The sequence below is a fragment of the Oxyura jamaicensis genome, chromosome 21 (assembly GCF_011077185.1).
Source record: "Oxyura jamaicensis isolate SHBP4307 breed ruddy duck chromosome 21, BPBGC_Ojam_1.0, whole genome shotgun sequence".
NCBI lineage: Eukaryota > Metazoa > Chordata > Aves > Anseriformes > Anatidae > Oxyura > Oxyura jamaicensis.
In genome coordinates, this window is record NC_048913.1 from 7,794,773 (window position 1) to 7,808,356 (window position 13,584).

At 46.1% G+C, this 13,584-nt stretch overlaps 1 protein-coding gene across 14 annotated transcripts in view; it reads right to left on the minus strand.

The window, feature by feature from the left end:
• EIF4G3 (eukaryotic translation initiation factor 4 gamma 3) overlaps window positions 1–13,584 on the minus strand; it is a 129,788-nt gene that overhangs the window by 13,480 nt on the left and 102,724 nt on the right. For all 14 annotated transcript variants that reach the window (XM_035344958.1, XM_035344972.1, XM_035344971.1 and 11 more), the window contains 10 exons: window positions 12,563–12,733; window positions 11,342–11,539; window positions 10,470–10,616; window positions 9,953–10,189; window positions 7,598–7,702; window positions 6,238–6,370; window positions 5,320–5,414; window positions 3,834–3,927; window positions 2,983–3,100; window positions 1,501–1,724 (listed from right to left, as the gene is read on the minus strand). In XM_035344958.1, the coding sequence (XP_035200849.1) occupies window positions 1,501–1,724; window positions 2,983–3,100; window positions 3,834–3,927; window positions 5,320–5,414; window positions 6,238–6,370; window positions 7,598–7,702; window positions 9,953–10,189; window positions 10,470–10,616; window positions 11,342–11,539; window positions 12,563–12,733 (1,522 nt within the window). The remainder of the gene's footprint in view (window positions 1–1,500; window positions 1,725–2,982; window positions 3,101–3,833; window positions 3,928–5,319; window positions 5,415–6,237; window positions 6,371–7,597; window positions 7,703–9,952; window positions 10,190–10,469; window positions 10,617–11,341; window positions 11,540–12,562; window positions 12,734–13,584) is intronic.

Below are 13,584 nucleotides of genomic sequence, written 5' to 3' on the forward strand. Positions count from 1 at the left end.
AATAACAAGCGCGGGGTGTGTTTCCTGACTCATCATCAGGCCTGCATTGCTTCTTCCTTAGTTACATTTTCCCCCGTATGAACTCCCAGTAACGCTGCAAATCAACCTTCTTGTAGAAACAATGGCAGTGACACAGGACGAACCACCTTCAAAACACTACCAATATTAAATAATAATGCTTTGAGCTGTTACAGGAGCTCTTGACAGTACGCTACCAATTTTAAACATGCTGTCTGTGATGGGCAGCCACCACAGGTAACCTCCTGGTCACAGTCCCCAACCCCAAAACCTTGCTTCCCATGAAGTCTTTCATGAGCCTTCCTCCCGAAGCGATCAGCGTGCTGTCTCGTGGGGGTCAAGATGTATTCCTCGCCACTTCTACTGCAATAGCAGTTTCTAGACGTTTCATAAGGAAGAAGCAAAACGCTGTACCTATGGCAAAAGCTCTGTCCACAGGCAACGTCATCTTAAATGTCCTCAATACTTTCTCACAAATCACCTCAAGCTGGCAGGATCAAAAAGCGGGAGCTGCAGCAGTGACGAGGTGATGAGCCACCCCAGCGGGTGCTAACGCCACGCTGCACTGAGACCTGCTTGGGATGAGGGCTGGCAACAAGGCAGCACTAAAAAGATACCGAGCATGGTCCGTCCCTGCCCCAGGTGGCTGCTCACGTTCAGGACGGGTGGCCAGGGCTTTACTGGACACTGAAGAGGCAACTGCAGAACTGATCAGGGATTTTGGCCTTGTAGATTGCAGCAGATATGAACACTGCTGAAATCAATGGGATCTGCAGCATGCAGAAACATGGAGGAAATGCAGGTGCAGGAGAAAGCATGTGGCATTGCACTGAAAATGCTCGGCTCCAGAATTATGCCTTGGGACCATTAAAACAATCCCGAGCTCTGCTCTGGCCTGGGGAGGAGGCTTTAGTACCCCAGAGAGACGGTGACTGGGAGCTGGGCCCGCACCTGATTTTATCTTGTAGTTGTGCTGATTTCTGTAACCAGCTGGTGATTAACAAACAACAGACAAACCCAAATCTCCCTTAAATAACCAGGAAGGCCCCTCCAAGCACACAACTTGCTGTATTCTGATTCTCCGCAAACCTCGTTTCTGTGACTTATCACGGGAAACAGGTTTAGGATGAACTGAGAGGATGCCCCTTGATTTTGGGGACTTCTGTCCCAGAGACCAGTGGTAACAATGAGTATCAGTAGGAAGGACAAGGCCATTTACTGGTGTTTCACTGGAATCTGCAGCCTTTCAGCTCCAGTGAATCCTAAGGAGCTGGCGATCGGATATGATGCTAAGGCCTGTATAAATCAGGAGTGTTACAAGCCTTTGGGAGGCAGATCTCAACTATCACAGCTTGACAACACGTCACTGCGGCCAAACACTCACATCGCTGCACAGAAATCTGTCACTTTTACTTACAGATTCTCCCCTTAAGCCTTTTCATGCATTCAGCAAGATTCCCCGAGCACAGCTGAACGGCTTACCAGACTCCTTGGCTTTGTTCCTCTCTGCCTCTGAGCTGTTTCTGTCCATCTCCATGCCGCCCGTTAACTGCTTCACTGTCTCCAGCATCTCTCTCCGCTGCTCCTCTTGTGCCTGATTGTCGAGCAGCAGCTCTTTACTGCTGCTGCCCCGTAGGAAGGTGTTGGGACGGGAGAGGGAAGGCGGGAGAGGTTTGTCGTTCTTCTCCCGGCCCGTGCTCCCGCGACTGCAGAACAAAACCACAGGCATTTACAGTAGGAGTAACCCCTGCTCGCAATTCTGGTGTTAGAAAAGATACCGGACAGCTTTCTAGTATTTGCAGGAAAAAAAAAAAAACACACCAAAAACCAACCAAACAACAGCAGCTATCTAGCAGGAGTGTCGTCTCTACTTTTTACAGCTGTTGCTACACAGAATATAATCAAAATTGACTCAGGTCTCAGAGATGCACAAACAGAACAAATATTCAGAGCAGACAGGCAGAGACAATGCTTCCTAGAGAATACGTGGAAAAGCAAAGAAGTCCTTATAGAACCCGTTTTAAATGTAGAATGGTGACATTTATGATGTAAAAGCACTGATTTACTGTGAAATACTCTGAGCGGTGTATTTTTACTCATTTATTGAAAAATATCTTCAGAATATTGAAGGCTCTCAGCAGCAGGTGACAAGGACCTGTCCTATTAATTAACGTGTCAATGAGTCAGATGTGCAAAATGTTACCCAAATGGACTAATCTCTAGGTAAGCCAGAGTTTTAGGTTAAACAGAAATGAATAAGCTTGAGGAAAACTTCAGAGCGATGGGCTGACAAAACAGTATGGCAGCTGGCGAGCACTGGAAGGAAGAACTAGTGACATTCTAAGTGAACTGTACATTTACAAAGCATGTCTTGAGTTACTAAATTATTAAGGTTTAATATGTTTCATGCCACAAGCTGGAGTGGCTGAAGGCCTGGTGAAATCGGGGCATGTGAGAGGACTGCGCAGCCTTATGTATGCATCGCACGATGTGGGTGCGTGGGCTCACAGCTAATGGGCAGGGGTCAGGGACAGCCACAGAAATCCAAGCGCCTCGCTAAATTTGTGCACGGTTTTAGGCATGTTTTCTGGATAAACAAAACAAATGGCCTGGCTTAATTTATCACCACTGAGTTCAACCTTCACGCCTATTTATTACATTTTATCCGAACAGTTTTGAACACGTTATAAACTATTAATAAGTATACCCTTTAGATAAAGGGGGGCTGAGAAATGGAAACTAAAACATTCACTGTAACTGCTTTAAAAATTAATACCGCCTGTCTCTCCTATGATAGTATAAAAGATTCATGTGTTTTAAGTTAATTCAAAGTACACAGAGGGAAAAATGACCCAGCCATTCCTGGAAACTCAAGAAAATTCTCTTCTTTCTGCATTCTACGAGCAACTAGAGCAGCAAGTGAAAAGCGCAAGTGTACAGACAGCCGAAGGGACCGAACCTTACCTAGTTAAGGCCCTGCGAGAATCTAATTCTGAGGATGCAGATGAGGCAGATACAGATGAGACTGGAGGCTGCAGCGCAGAAAATCTGTTCAAACTAGTGGCACTTGGTCGTAAAGAGTCTGGGAGATTGTAAAGACAACACAAGGAAAAGGGACAAGAAGGTCAGTAGCTGCTGACACCTCAGCATCACAAAATCATCTAAACAATGGCTGTTTCCAGAGCGATGGGGAGAGAACGCATGGGAAGGGGCTGGTCCTCTGGTCCTGCTCCACTTCACCCCTCCTTGCCAGGCAGTCACAAGCACAGATATCCCTGTAACGTAGCAGATTCACGGTAATGCCAGCGTTCCATATGAATGCTGTTTTTCTTCTGGGGCTGGATTACTGTAATGATTCACCTGCTGGCTGTGTCAAGATGAAAAAATCTTTTGGGAAAAAATACTTCCCCGCCTTCTCCTTCTCCTGCCGGGGGGGGGGGGCCCCCCCCCCCCCCACTTCCCATCCTGGTGAGCCACAGGCCAGGTCTCACTTTGGAGGCAAAGCAGGAGGATACATCTGCTTGGAGCTAATTGGTGGTGGTGGAGCCTTGTGCATCTGATTACTTAAAAAACACCCCAAACCAGCAACCATTCAACATCTATCCTGACTGCACCTTCTGTTTTTCTTTTCTGAGCTAAGAGCACAGCTGAACCTCACCTCCAACAACGGATGGTCCTACTGAGGGTTTGCTGTTGTGTTACCACTGCAGTACGGTGTGATGTAGAAAATGCATCTGTGAGCATTCCCACCCAAATCCACTCCTGGCAAGGACAGCTGGTAGAAAAGCAGAGGGCGAGAACTTGTCCTGACTTACCCATCTCGCTTGCCTTTGCTCCACCACTGCTGCCTTTTCCCCAGCTGCCCAACTGGGCTTTAGGCACAAGCTGAATCTTCTCATCTATTGTGGGCTGTAAAACACATCAGGACATGTGGTTACAAGGGAAAATCTTGCATCTTGTTTACAAATGGGCTACGATACCCATCATGTGAATACCAAAATACACTTTAATGCATTTTTGGAAGACTGAACTCTAGCCAAAGACAGAGAATGCGACCAACAAAGGTCGTTACAAACAGCCTCTTCCTAAGTGTCAATGAAAGACATTTATAATGACCAGGATCTTTATTTTATTAGGAACTATGAAGCTCACTAAGGAGGAAAAAGTGCAGTGTATCAGTACTCGGAAGACTTTCAGCTTGTTTGTGGTGAGTAAAACGGTCCTGTGGTGTCCACTCCACCTACCAGTCATGGCTTTGGGGGAAATCTGCACAGTAACAAACAGAATTTAGAGGGCAAAGAACAACAATAGGCTGCAAACTTGGAGGGAAAAGTAGCCTCTTGACAAGAAGAGAACATTGATTTTACAATGCTCAGTAGGCGAATTTATTGACCAGGAGGTTGTGACCCTGCAGATCTCTTTGTACGAGCTACTCTCACCTCCCAGTAATGCTGCTGTTGTGGAGCTAGGCCTATTTGTACTGTAATTGCACTAAACGGAGTAGAAGGACTTTTCCCAGATGAGCTGTAAGCCCAGACAAAAGCAGACTGAATCCCTCTTGATAATTAAGTTCTGGAGTCTGTTTTATGACTTTCACAAGGAACAAACTGAGCCTGATCTGCAGAAAGGCTGCAGTCTGTCCAGGTTTGACTTTACAGCTCTCTGAACATCCGGGCACTGAGAGTAAAATTCAGGGAGAGTGACATTAACTGGGACACAGGAATGTCTGGGAATCACCCTGATGTATGTCAGACTGAGTTCTCCCTGGTGAAAAACCCCACTGCTGTTCTGAAGACCATTAACAAAGGAATCTATCTGTGATATGATATGAACATGTTGTTTTCAAATTGCACGTGGAATCCTTCCTACTAAGCAGCATCAGAATGGGTTTTAAGTATTTGAGGCAAAGGGTTCTTACAGGAATGTCAAACACCTGGCTGTAAGTCCTTTGATGTGCTGCATCAGCATCAGTTACCCAACTTGCATTCTCTTTTCATCATTTGATAAAATGCACTTTTTCAACTTAGAGAACTTCTGTGTCACAAAAAGGACACTACAAACCTAGGCAAGTGTATGTGCACTGCTGTCCCTTAGAACAACCAGAACAGAAACATCTAGAAGGCAATGGAGTTTTCCTTTGTGCACTTTTTATGCACAGTACTAACTCTAGGTATCTAAAATTCCCCCAAATCACAAATTTTGACCTGTGAACACTGTAACAGACTCTCCTAGATGGACAGATGCAATCAGGTAAGATCCTGGCATCTTGTTGCTCTGAACGAGTCCTGTGCTGGCACCTACCTTGGTGATTTTAAGGAACTTGGTGGGGTCCAGCACTCTGCTGTTCTTTGCCCCCTGCACAGTGTTCCAACCGCCTTCATCGACCCGCTGGACACCTGCCAGACAACAAACACAACCACCTTCAGCTCGTCCCCAGCAGGACCCTGGGAGACTCCAAGTTCAACACAAGGAGAAAAAGAAGAGGGCATGGATATTTTAACTTCATCCTAGTTGCACTTTGTTTTAAGCTACTTTATACTTTCACAAAATTGTTTCCAGCCTTTTTGGAAGGGAAGACGCTGTTCTGATCATTCATGCTGCAAAACAGTGCCTTGCTGTGGCTGGACAAAGCAAGGAGCACTCTTTAAGCCAGCACAAGGGACTACCATGCCTCAGGAACCAAGAAGATTTGCTGGTTTGGCCCTCTGCCTCTGAGAAGCACCTGTCACTTCAAATTGACCTCCGGGTAAGCGTCAACTTCAAGGGCCAGTAGCAGTTGAAGGTAATGCTAGAACGTTTTCTCACACAGAGTTAACTCCTTAAAAGACAATACGGTTACTCTGGATATCAGATGTTACTCTCTTGAAATCAGATGCTGCTGTACGTAAGAATGGATGGCAAATCTGACTCCTGTGTAGTAAAGTAACCTGTTACAACAGATTTCTGGCAGCCTGTCACAAAATCAAATGTGGTTTGCACAAATACAAAACTCAAGCACTACTGGCCTGTGATGTTTATTTCTACCAAGGTATTTGTCCAAAAAAAAACCCCACACAGCCAATCCAGAGTAAGATTGTTCCTCTTCCAGCCTCTACCATAAGGCCCCAAATTCCTTTGCTCATTACACTTAGGAAAAAACATACGTTTACGTGGGATTCTGACTATGGCCAATGGATTTGAAATGAGCGAAACGAGCAGCCAACTTGGCGTTTACTTTACCCGGTCTCCTCTTCTCTTTGGTCATGAGTTGTTGGACCTTCCTCTGTTCTTCTTGCTCTTCAATCTTGGCTTCTTTATGAATCTGCTCAATGGTCTTTGGGCCTTGGTCTGCTCTCCGCGAGACCCAGTTACACTAGGAGAAAAACAAACGTGCTCAGCGATACTGCTGGGAGCGGAGCATTGGAAACGGGGTATTCCGAGCACGGTGAACAAGGCCTAACCCTGCCACCCTTGTGACATGTTAGGGTGGCTCTCAGAGGGACTGGAGGAAGCTTTGTGGAGCTGGGCGATGTTACTGACGTGGTTACTGCAGCACCACTAGCACATTTCCAGCTTTCCAGTCTTCCTAGGTCAAGGAAGAGATGGGCTGGAGGGAGGCTGCTGTTACTCTCACTCTGTTTATTATTGACAGTGCTCATTGGAACCCTTCCTCCAAGCTTGAGGAAAAACACAAAACTCTGAGAATAATGAAGTGACTGCATTTGATCTGGAGATGGTGCTTTGTCACTCCAGGGATCGTGATGGCTAAGACGAGAATCCTGCAGAGAGGTGGAGATGTGTCCCTGCAAAACATTTCTACTGCTTGATGTTGTCTACTCAGCCACACACTGCACAGATCCATCTATCCCCCAAACTAACCAGAGCACCTCTTGATCTTGCTACAACTTCAATACAACTTTTAAAATAGTTATCTTTGCATACCCTGTAGTTGAAACAGTGACTTCTGTCTGTACAAAACCCCAGAACAGCCATCTGAGGTAAGAGTAAAACCCACTCATGGCTTCAGTCAAGTGCTGTCTTGAGGCCAGCACTGCTAAAGCCGTGCCTATCAGCACCTATAAGGGTGAAACTACAGCTATTTGGGAAAGCTTGTGCAAGCTGCAGCCACGTCTTCAGCCGGCGTACAGATGCCCTTCAGTGAGACCCCAGGTCTAACCCCGTGGCAGTGCACAGGAACGACGACAGCTAGGCAGTATGACTGCAGGTGGGAGCAGAGGGGCTGCCGTGGGGGAAGAACATCCAAAGCCTGTCGTGGGAACAGGGCTCAGGCACGTCTGCTGTAGTGGGGCCGGACCAGTGTACCAGAAGCTGGTGTGGGTGTGTGTCTAACAATAAGATGAACTGAAACACCCAACGTTTAGAGTATTTCACCTAACAACTTAATAACAAATAATTAAAAAAAATGGAAAAAGGCTGCTCCTTATTGAACAGCCAGGCTTCTGGGATGATAAAGGGCACAGATCTCCCCCTAACATTCCACTGTTGCTGTAACTTCCATAATCCCTGATCTTGTGTCAGTGTTCTTCCAGCCTAGACGTGCAAGGGAACATGCTCTGTTATTACTGGAGTCGGTACCTACCAGCCTTAGGTCTATTACGTCCTGAAGCATGAACCGAATCCTTGAAGATGTTTTCCTCTCTTTCACAATCTTCTCCATCTGATTAAAATACTGGTCCATGCGAGGCTACACAAGATAAATGTCATCGTCAGCGTATCTTGAAGACAGTGAACATACTCCCAGAGGTGGGGAGGCTGTGGGCTCAGTATTACAGCTGGGGACCCAAGATCTGCTCCCTGCAGGCGCTTTGGGTCTCGTACGCACCCACAGGTTGGATTTGAGTGTGGGTTGTGCAGGCATGAGTCTGCAGAGACCTCCTTCGTTCAGCACACACTTCCACTGTATTTTTAATTGCTCAGATTATCTACACCCTCTGCATGTACAGAATAAGTTTGCCATACATTAGAGAAAGGGACGTTCTTTTTTTCCGTGGCACACGAAGCCGACCTGCTGGCTGGCTGCCACCAGTAAGGAGTCCTGCTCTACCTGCCAGCTCCCCCTTTCCATACCAGCAACACGTGCTCATCTCAGCCCAAGAAAAACTGGCTAAGGGAACTAAATAGCCACAAAATTAACCCTGCAGACACTGCTTTGTTGCTTTGCCTCCTGAGCCATCTCAGCTGGGGTCAGGCAAAAGAAGGGGGGCAGACAAACTGCCTGTCGGCAAGCGGCTGTTTAACAGGCTCAGCTGTAGTACAAAACCCCACCAGCATTATATACCATCGTACTTACGCCTTTTCTTCCAGAAAGTGATGATGTAATGAAAACAAATCTTCCCTAAGATGCAAAGTAGTATCATTACAGAAGCCTTCACTAGGTCTAAATTTGACTTGCCAGGCTCTAAAAAGCCTCTTGGACTTTTTTAAGCAGCTTCGTCTGTTTTAAAAAGTTTCAGGGCAGTTTTATAAAATGTTTCCCACTCCCTCCATAAAGAACCTGCTCAATCATTTTCTTTACACTTAAACATAAAAAAAACCAGTTCTGGCCTTGCCCTGGAAAGTTTCAGTTAGGCAAGCAAAGTTTCCAAAGTTAGGAATGATGGAAAAAATATTTAAAGTGGACATTTTCCAGAAATTTTAACAACATTTTAGCTTCAATACAAATGCATAATGAAGTGAATCATTAATAGAAAATAAAGGATTTTCTCTCAGTCCTGATAGAAGTAACAGCCCACAAGGACAGGACCCCGGCACCTTCTCACACCCAGCAACACGACACCTGAAAGCGTCTCCTTGCTGCACACCGCTCCTGGCTGCGCCGAGCTGCAGCTCAGGGTTGTGGAAGCGGCCGGCGCTCCAAAAGGTTCGCTTTTCCTCTGCTTCTGTGCTACTAAAGACTGAAAACAGTGCCCAGGACTTAGCCAACATGACCTCACTTGCTGCTTAGAAGTCAAACCCTGTTTTCTTCCCAGAGCACGTGGAGATTTAAATCCCTCTTCTGGCACTTTCAAACCTGCATCAACAACGCAGGCGCTGCTACATAACGATGCGGGTATTTAGCCTGGGGGATTAGCGGTAAACTGCGCTGTTTTGGTCAACGCTTCACAAAATGGCTTGGAAACTGTTTCTCTGAGGATGCCCCATGCAGATCAGGACTGATCCACCGCGATCCCTGCAACCCAGTGCGCACTGTAAGGGAACTCCCTGCCCCAGCAGCTGAAAACAATTAGCTCCGTTTGTTTCCAGAGCTGAGTCCAACTGATTTCTGGCAAAATCCTCAAATGCTTTTTCATCCCATGCCTGGCTTTTGCGAAGGAGGAGCAGATCGCCTGTGCCAGTAGAAGCTCAGGGAGTGCGTAATGCTCTGCGTTACACACATTTGTTGGTCGGGAGGATGCTGGAACAGTGCAGTTGCAAAACAGCTGCTTCACTCCGGCATAGCTGGAGATGATGACACAAAATAAATGCATCCACCGAGTTTCAGGTGGGGGCTTAAGGCAGCTAATAAGGTGGTGTTTTTTTTTTGGATTTACTGTGGAATAATATGTTCCGTGGTAGAATTCTTGGGTAACACAAACCCTCAGCAGCAAAGAAACCACTTTAATGTTTTAGAAACTACAGATAAGAAGTAAATCTGTTTGGAAAACGAAGCACAGGGTATATGTCAAGCACGTTTAGACTATGGGCTTGGATGGAATACTTGGAAACATGCAATGATTGGATAACACCATTGAAAAATGGTACAGAATGTTAGAGAAGGACTGAGAGGAGGGAGCAAGGCCAGGTAGTGATGAAACATCCACAGAAGAGTGGATGACTTCCTCGTGCTGTACAAAAATTTGCAAGGAAAAAATAAAATCCCAATAAAAACACTCCACACCCATTTTTCCATCCCCTGCCCAGCCAGCCTCATTACTCATTTCTGATCCTGCCCTACCTTTGCTTTCTCAAAGTCCAGATCCTTGCCAATGGTAGTTAGTAGACGGCAAAGGCACTCGAGGGACTCCTCATCGTGGTTTTTCAGCAGCTTTACCACGCAGTCATGCATGATCGCCTCCGTCAGCATTTTTAGTTTGAAAAGCTCGCCAATGAATTTTATATTCCCAATGGATCTCCGTCGGGCTTTGTCCTTGGCCTCTTCCAGCTCGTCATGGAGCCGTGTCTTCTCCTCTGGCTGTAAAACAGAAGAACAGCTCTAAGGAGCATGTTCAAAGAGCACAGAACTCTTCAAAAGAGCCAGTTTTACAGACCTAGTCACTGGTGCCCGTTTGCTCTTTTTCTCCTAAGAACCAAAAAGAGGTTATAAATACACTAATCAAGGCAAATATTTTTAATTGCATTCAGCTAAAGTGATAGAATGAAACTCAGCTTCAGTATTCCCCCCCAGTCGACTGCCATCTTCAAAAGGGATCCTTTTCAGAGGGCTCTCTGAGAATTTATGGGGTACCACTTACAGTGGTAGCAGCTTCAAGTTCTTTCTGTTTCTTTTCAAAGACATCATCGTCAGCTTTGTCCTTTTCAAATTCCTTCTGGCAGCGGTTTAACAGCAACTTGCGGAAATTTACTGTGCTCCCAGGTTTGTCTGCCATGGGCACTTTCAGCTGTAGGAAAAGGAAGAAAAACATCAGCAGAAATACAGCTAAACTCTACATACAAGTGGGGTTTGTTAAAAGCTATCCATTACGTTTTATTATGTACTTCATATTCAGCAGTGCAAGTTTGCAAGGCCATGACAGTTAAGCAGCATGTCATGATTTCCAGTGGAGTTTTAGATTCCATATGTAAAGTCACACTCAAAATTTGGCTGACACCACCTCTGCCTGGAGACAGATTACATTTCCATTCACAGAATCCTTTAAAAAGGCTCACTGCTTACAAACACCGTTATTACACACCGAAGACCCTGAAGCTAAGCTCCTTCATTGCATGGCATGGCAAATCATCAGCTGCGGGAGGAAGGGGACGTTTTGTCCCAACCCAGCATCTGAAAGTTAACTGCCCAAAGCTTGGCTCTGCACCTTAGGCTTCCCTTTTAAATGAGAGGAAGAAATTGGACTTCCAACTGTGACTCATAGCATCTTGCAACCAGACACAGCAGAGCGCTTGGTGCCCCTGAGTCCAAACAAGGCGTCACTTCAAGCAAAGCCTGCCACGGCCAATGAATGTAGAGGAAGAAATCTGTGATGTAAATTATTTTCATTTATGTTCAGAAACTACCCTTTAAGTCCGCTCTGGCTGTGTTTATATTACTGCTAATCAGTCCTTGGGGATAAGGTGCAGAACGTTTTCCCTGAGGAACTTCCTGTCCAACTGTGACAGCTCTTACCGTTACGAGACATCTGCACATGTTTGCATACGCCACGGAGAAGCTCGGTTCATCGATTGCCTTCTCAAAGACCAGGTCGATGACTCCTTTCAGCCTCTCTTCTGTATCTACTGTCAGGTCTGTTACTTGCTTCATAAGCTGATTGAACATCTGGGGTGTCAGCTTGTTCAAGATGCTTCGTACCTTGCGGAACAGCTCCTGAACGACAGGATAGCTTTTAAGTTTCAGCACGAATCAAAGAGGCATATGGTGGCTTTGAGCAATGAGCTAGGCATTACAGGTGACAGAGAAGATGTCCTGTAGGCCTGGGGTACTGAGGTACACAACCACACACCTGTGTACAGTTCGGCTCCAACCATAACTCAGCTGCCGGCTGCTACAGATCACAGTTCACAGTTGCAGGGCCGGATTTTTGGAAATGCCCAAGCACTTTTTTTTCAAGCACAACAGAGGCACAAAGCCTTGCTGCCATGCTGCCACCCAACTGAAATATTCTTCTTGGTATCAATTTGGCTATGAAATATAAATTAATATGGGAGTGGTCATCATCTCTCTCAACCAGGGGCAATCACCTTTTTCTATATTTAAGGCATTCTTTTTAAAACTGTCCTGATGCTAATTAGGTCAACAAGGCTGCTGTTAGCCCTGGGAACAGAATTCCAGTGTCCTTCAAGACTACCTCAACTTATCCTACAAATTGGAATTTTCACCACCAGGCAAATACCTCCACCCAGAGAGGCTGCCCCACAGAGGAAAGGAAGGGGAGAAAGACAGAGAAGGCTTCAGAGGGAGCGTGGTTGGGTTGGGCAGGACGAGCCGAGGGAATCTTACAGAGGAACCTCAGTACTGCTGAGGTTCGGCACAGAAATGCAGTCTAAAAGGGGATGAAAAGCAAGTTCTGTGCTGGAAGTCTGAGGTTGTTTGCTTTAGAATGGAGACTGAAATATTCTACTAAAACAGCAATAGAAAAAACAACTCTGGAGAAGAGGTAGTAGGTTGTCTGGTGTTCCCTATTTAGACGGTCTTAATATACAGGTCTGCCATTTAAACTCTGGGTCAAGAATAAACAGACAAAAAAAAAGATCCAGGTAGGGGAAAGCTGCAATTCAAACTGGAATTCATTGCCCTTTTTCACTGTCTTACACAACAGCAAAGGCAAATGATCACCTTTCTTCTGTTACAGACCGCTGTACTCTCAGAAGTGCTTGCTCACGCTCTCACCTGGGTTTTGACATTTTCTGGGTCCTCGGTTTGGTTTTCTCTTTTCAGGCTCGGCTTCCAGGCGTTCTCTGCCTTCTTCAGGTGGACATCCTCTTTTACACACACAGTGATAATCTTCCTGGGCTCTCTCCTCTGGCCTGGCTGGGATCTCCTCGGTCCAACATTCAACAACTAGGACAAAAACATTCCTTGTTATATCCCCTTTTAAACTCACATCTCGATAAATGTTCCAGGGGCACAAGCCAACGTACGCTGATGGCAACATCAACAATCACCAACGCATCCTAGGACTTTTAGGACTCCCTCCAAAGCAACCCGCTGGTCCGCGTTGCTCAGAGGGAACGTGGAGACACCAAACACGTTTCTCCCAGGCAGCCTTTCCCGACACAGACGTGAGATGACCACTGCCTTCAGGGCTCTGCTTCCACACTTTGGCGATGCCCAAATGCTACGCAAGCACTGTGGAACTGAACCCAAGGGACCAAAACAGCCTCCTGAAAGCCAGGAACTGTGCAGCTCAGATATTATTGCAAAGGCGTATTTGAGGATTAAATCCTCACAGGTTTATTTCAAAAATGCCATCCCAAGCCATCAGGCAGTGGTTGATTAGCAGCTCTGGCAAAAACGCTAGGTTTTACCGCAGCTTGCTTCAAACAACAGAGAGGTTTTAAGACGGGAATTACGTAAAACACACCAACAGAGCATCAAGTGCTGCTCCTGCACTAAGGAAACACGAAGCCTGACAGGTATGGGTCAAACTCTCTGCAGCTTCACAGAAGCAGAAATGGAAACCTGGTACTTTGAAACAGCATCAAGCAATTCTCTGCAATGCTCTGTTGCTCCTCCTAATTAAGTCAGACCTGAAAATCTCCCGAAACCAGGGCATTTTTCATCAGCTGTGCTAGCGATATGGCACAAGGCACCCACAAACTCCCACCTCGTCAGCTGGGATCTTCTGATTAAGGACTGAACATGTCAGATGTTGTACTGAGGTTATTTTTCACTTATGTGCCCGTATTTCT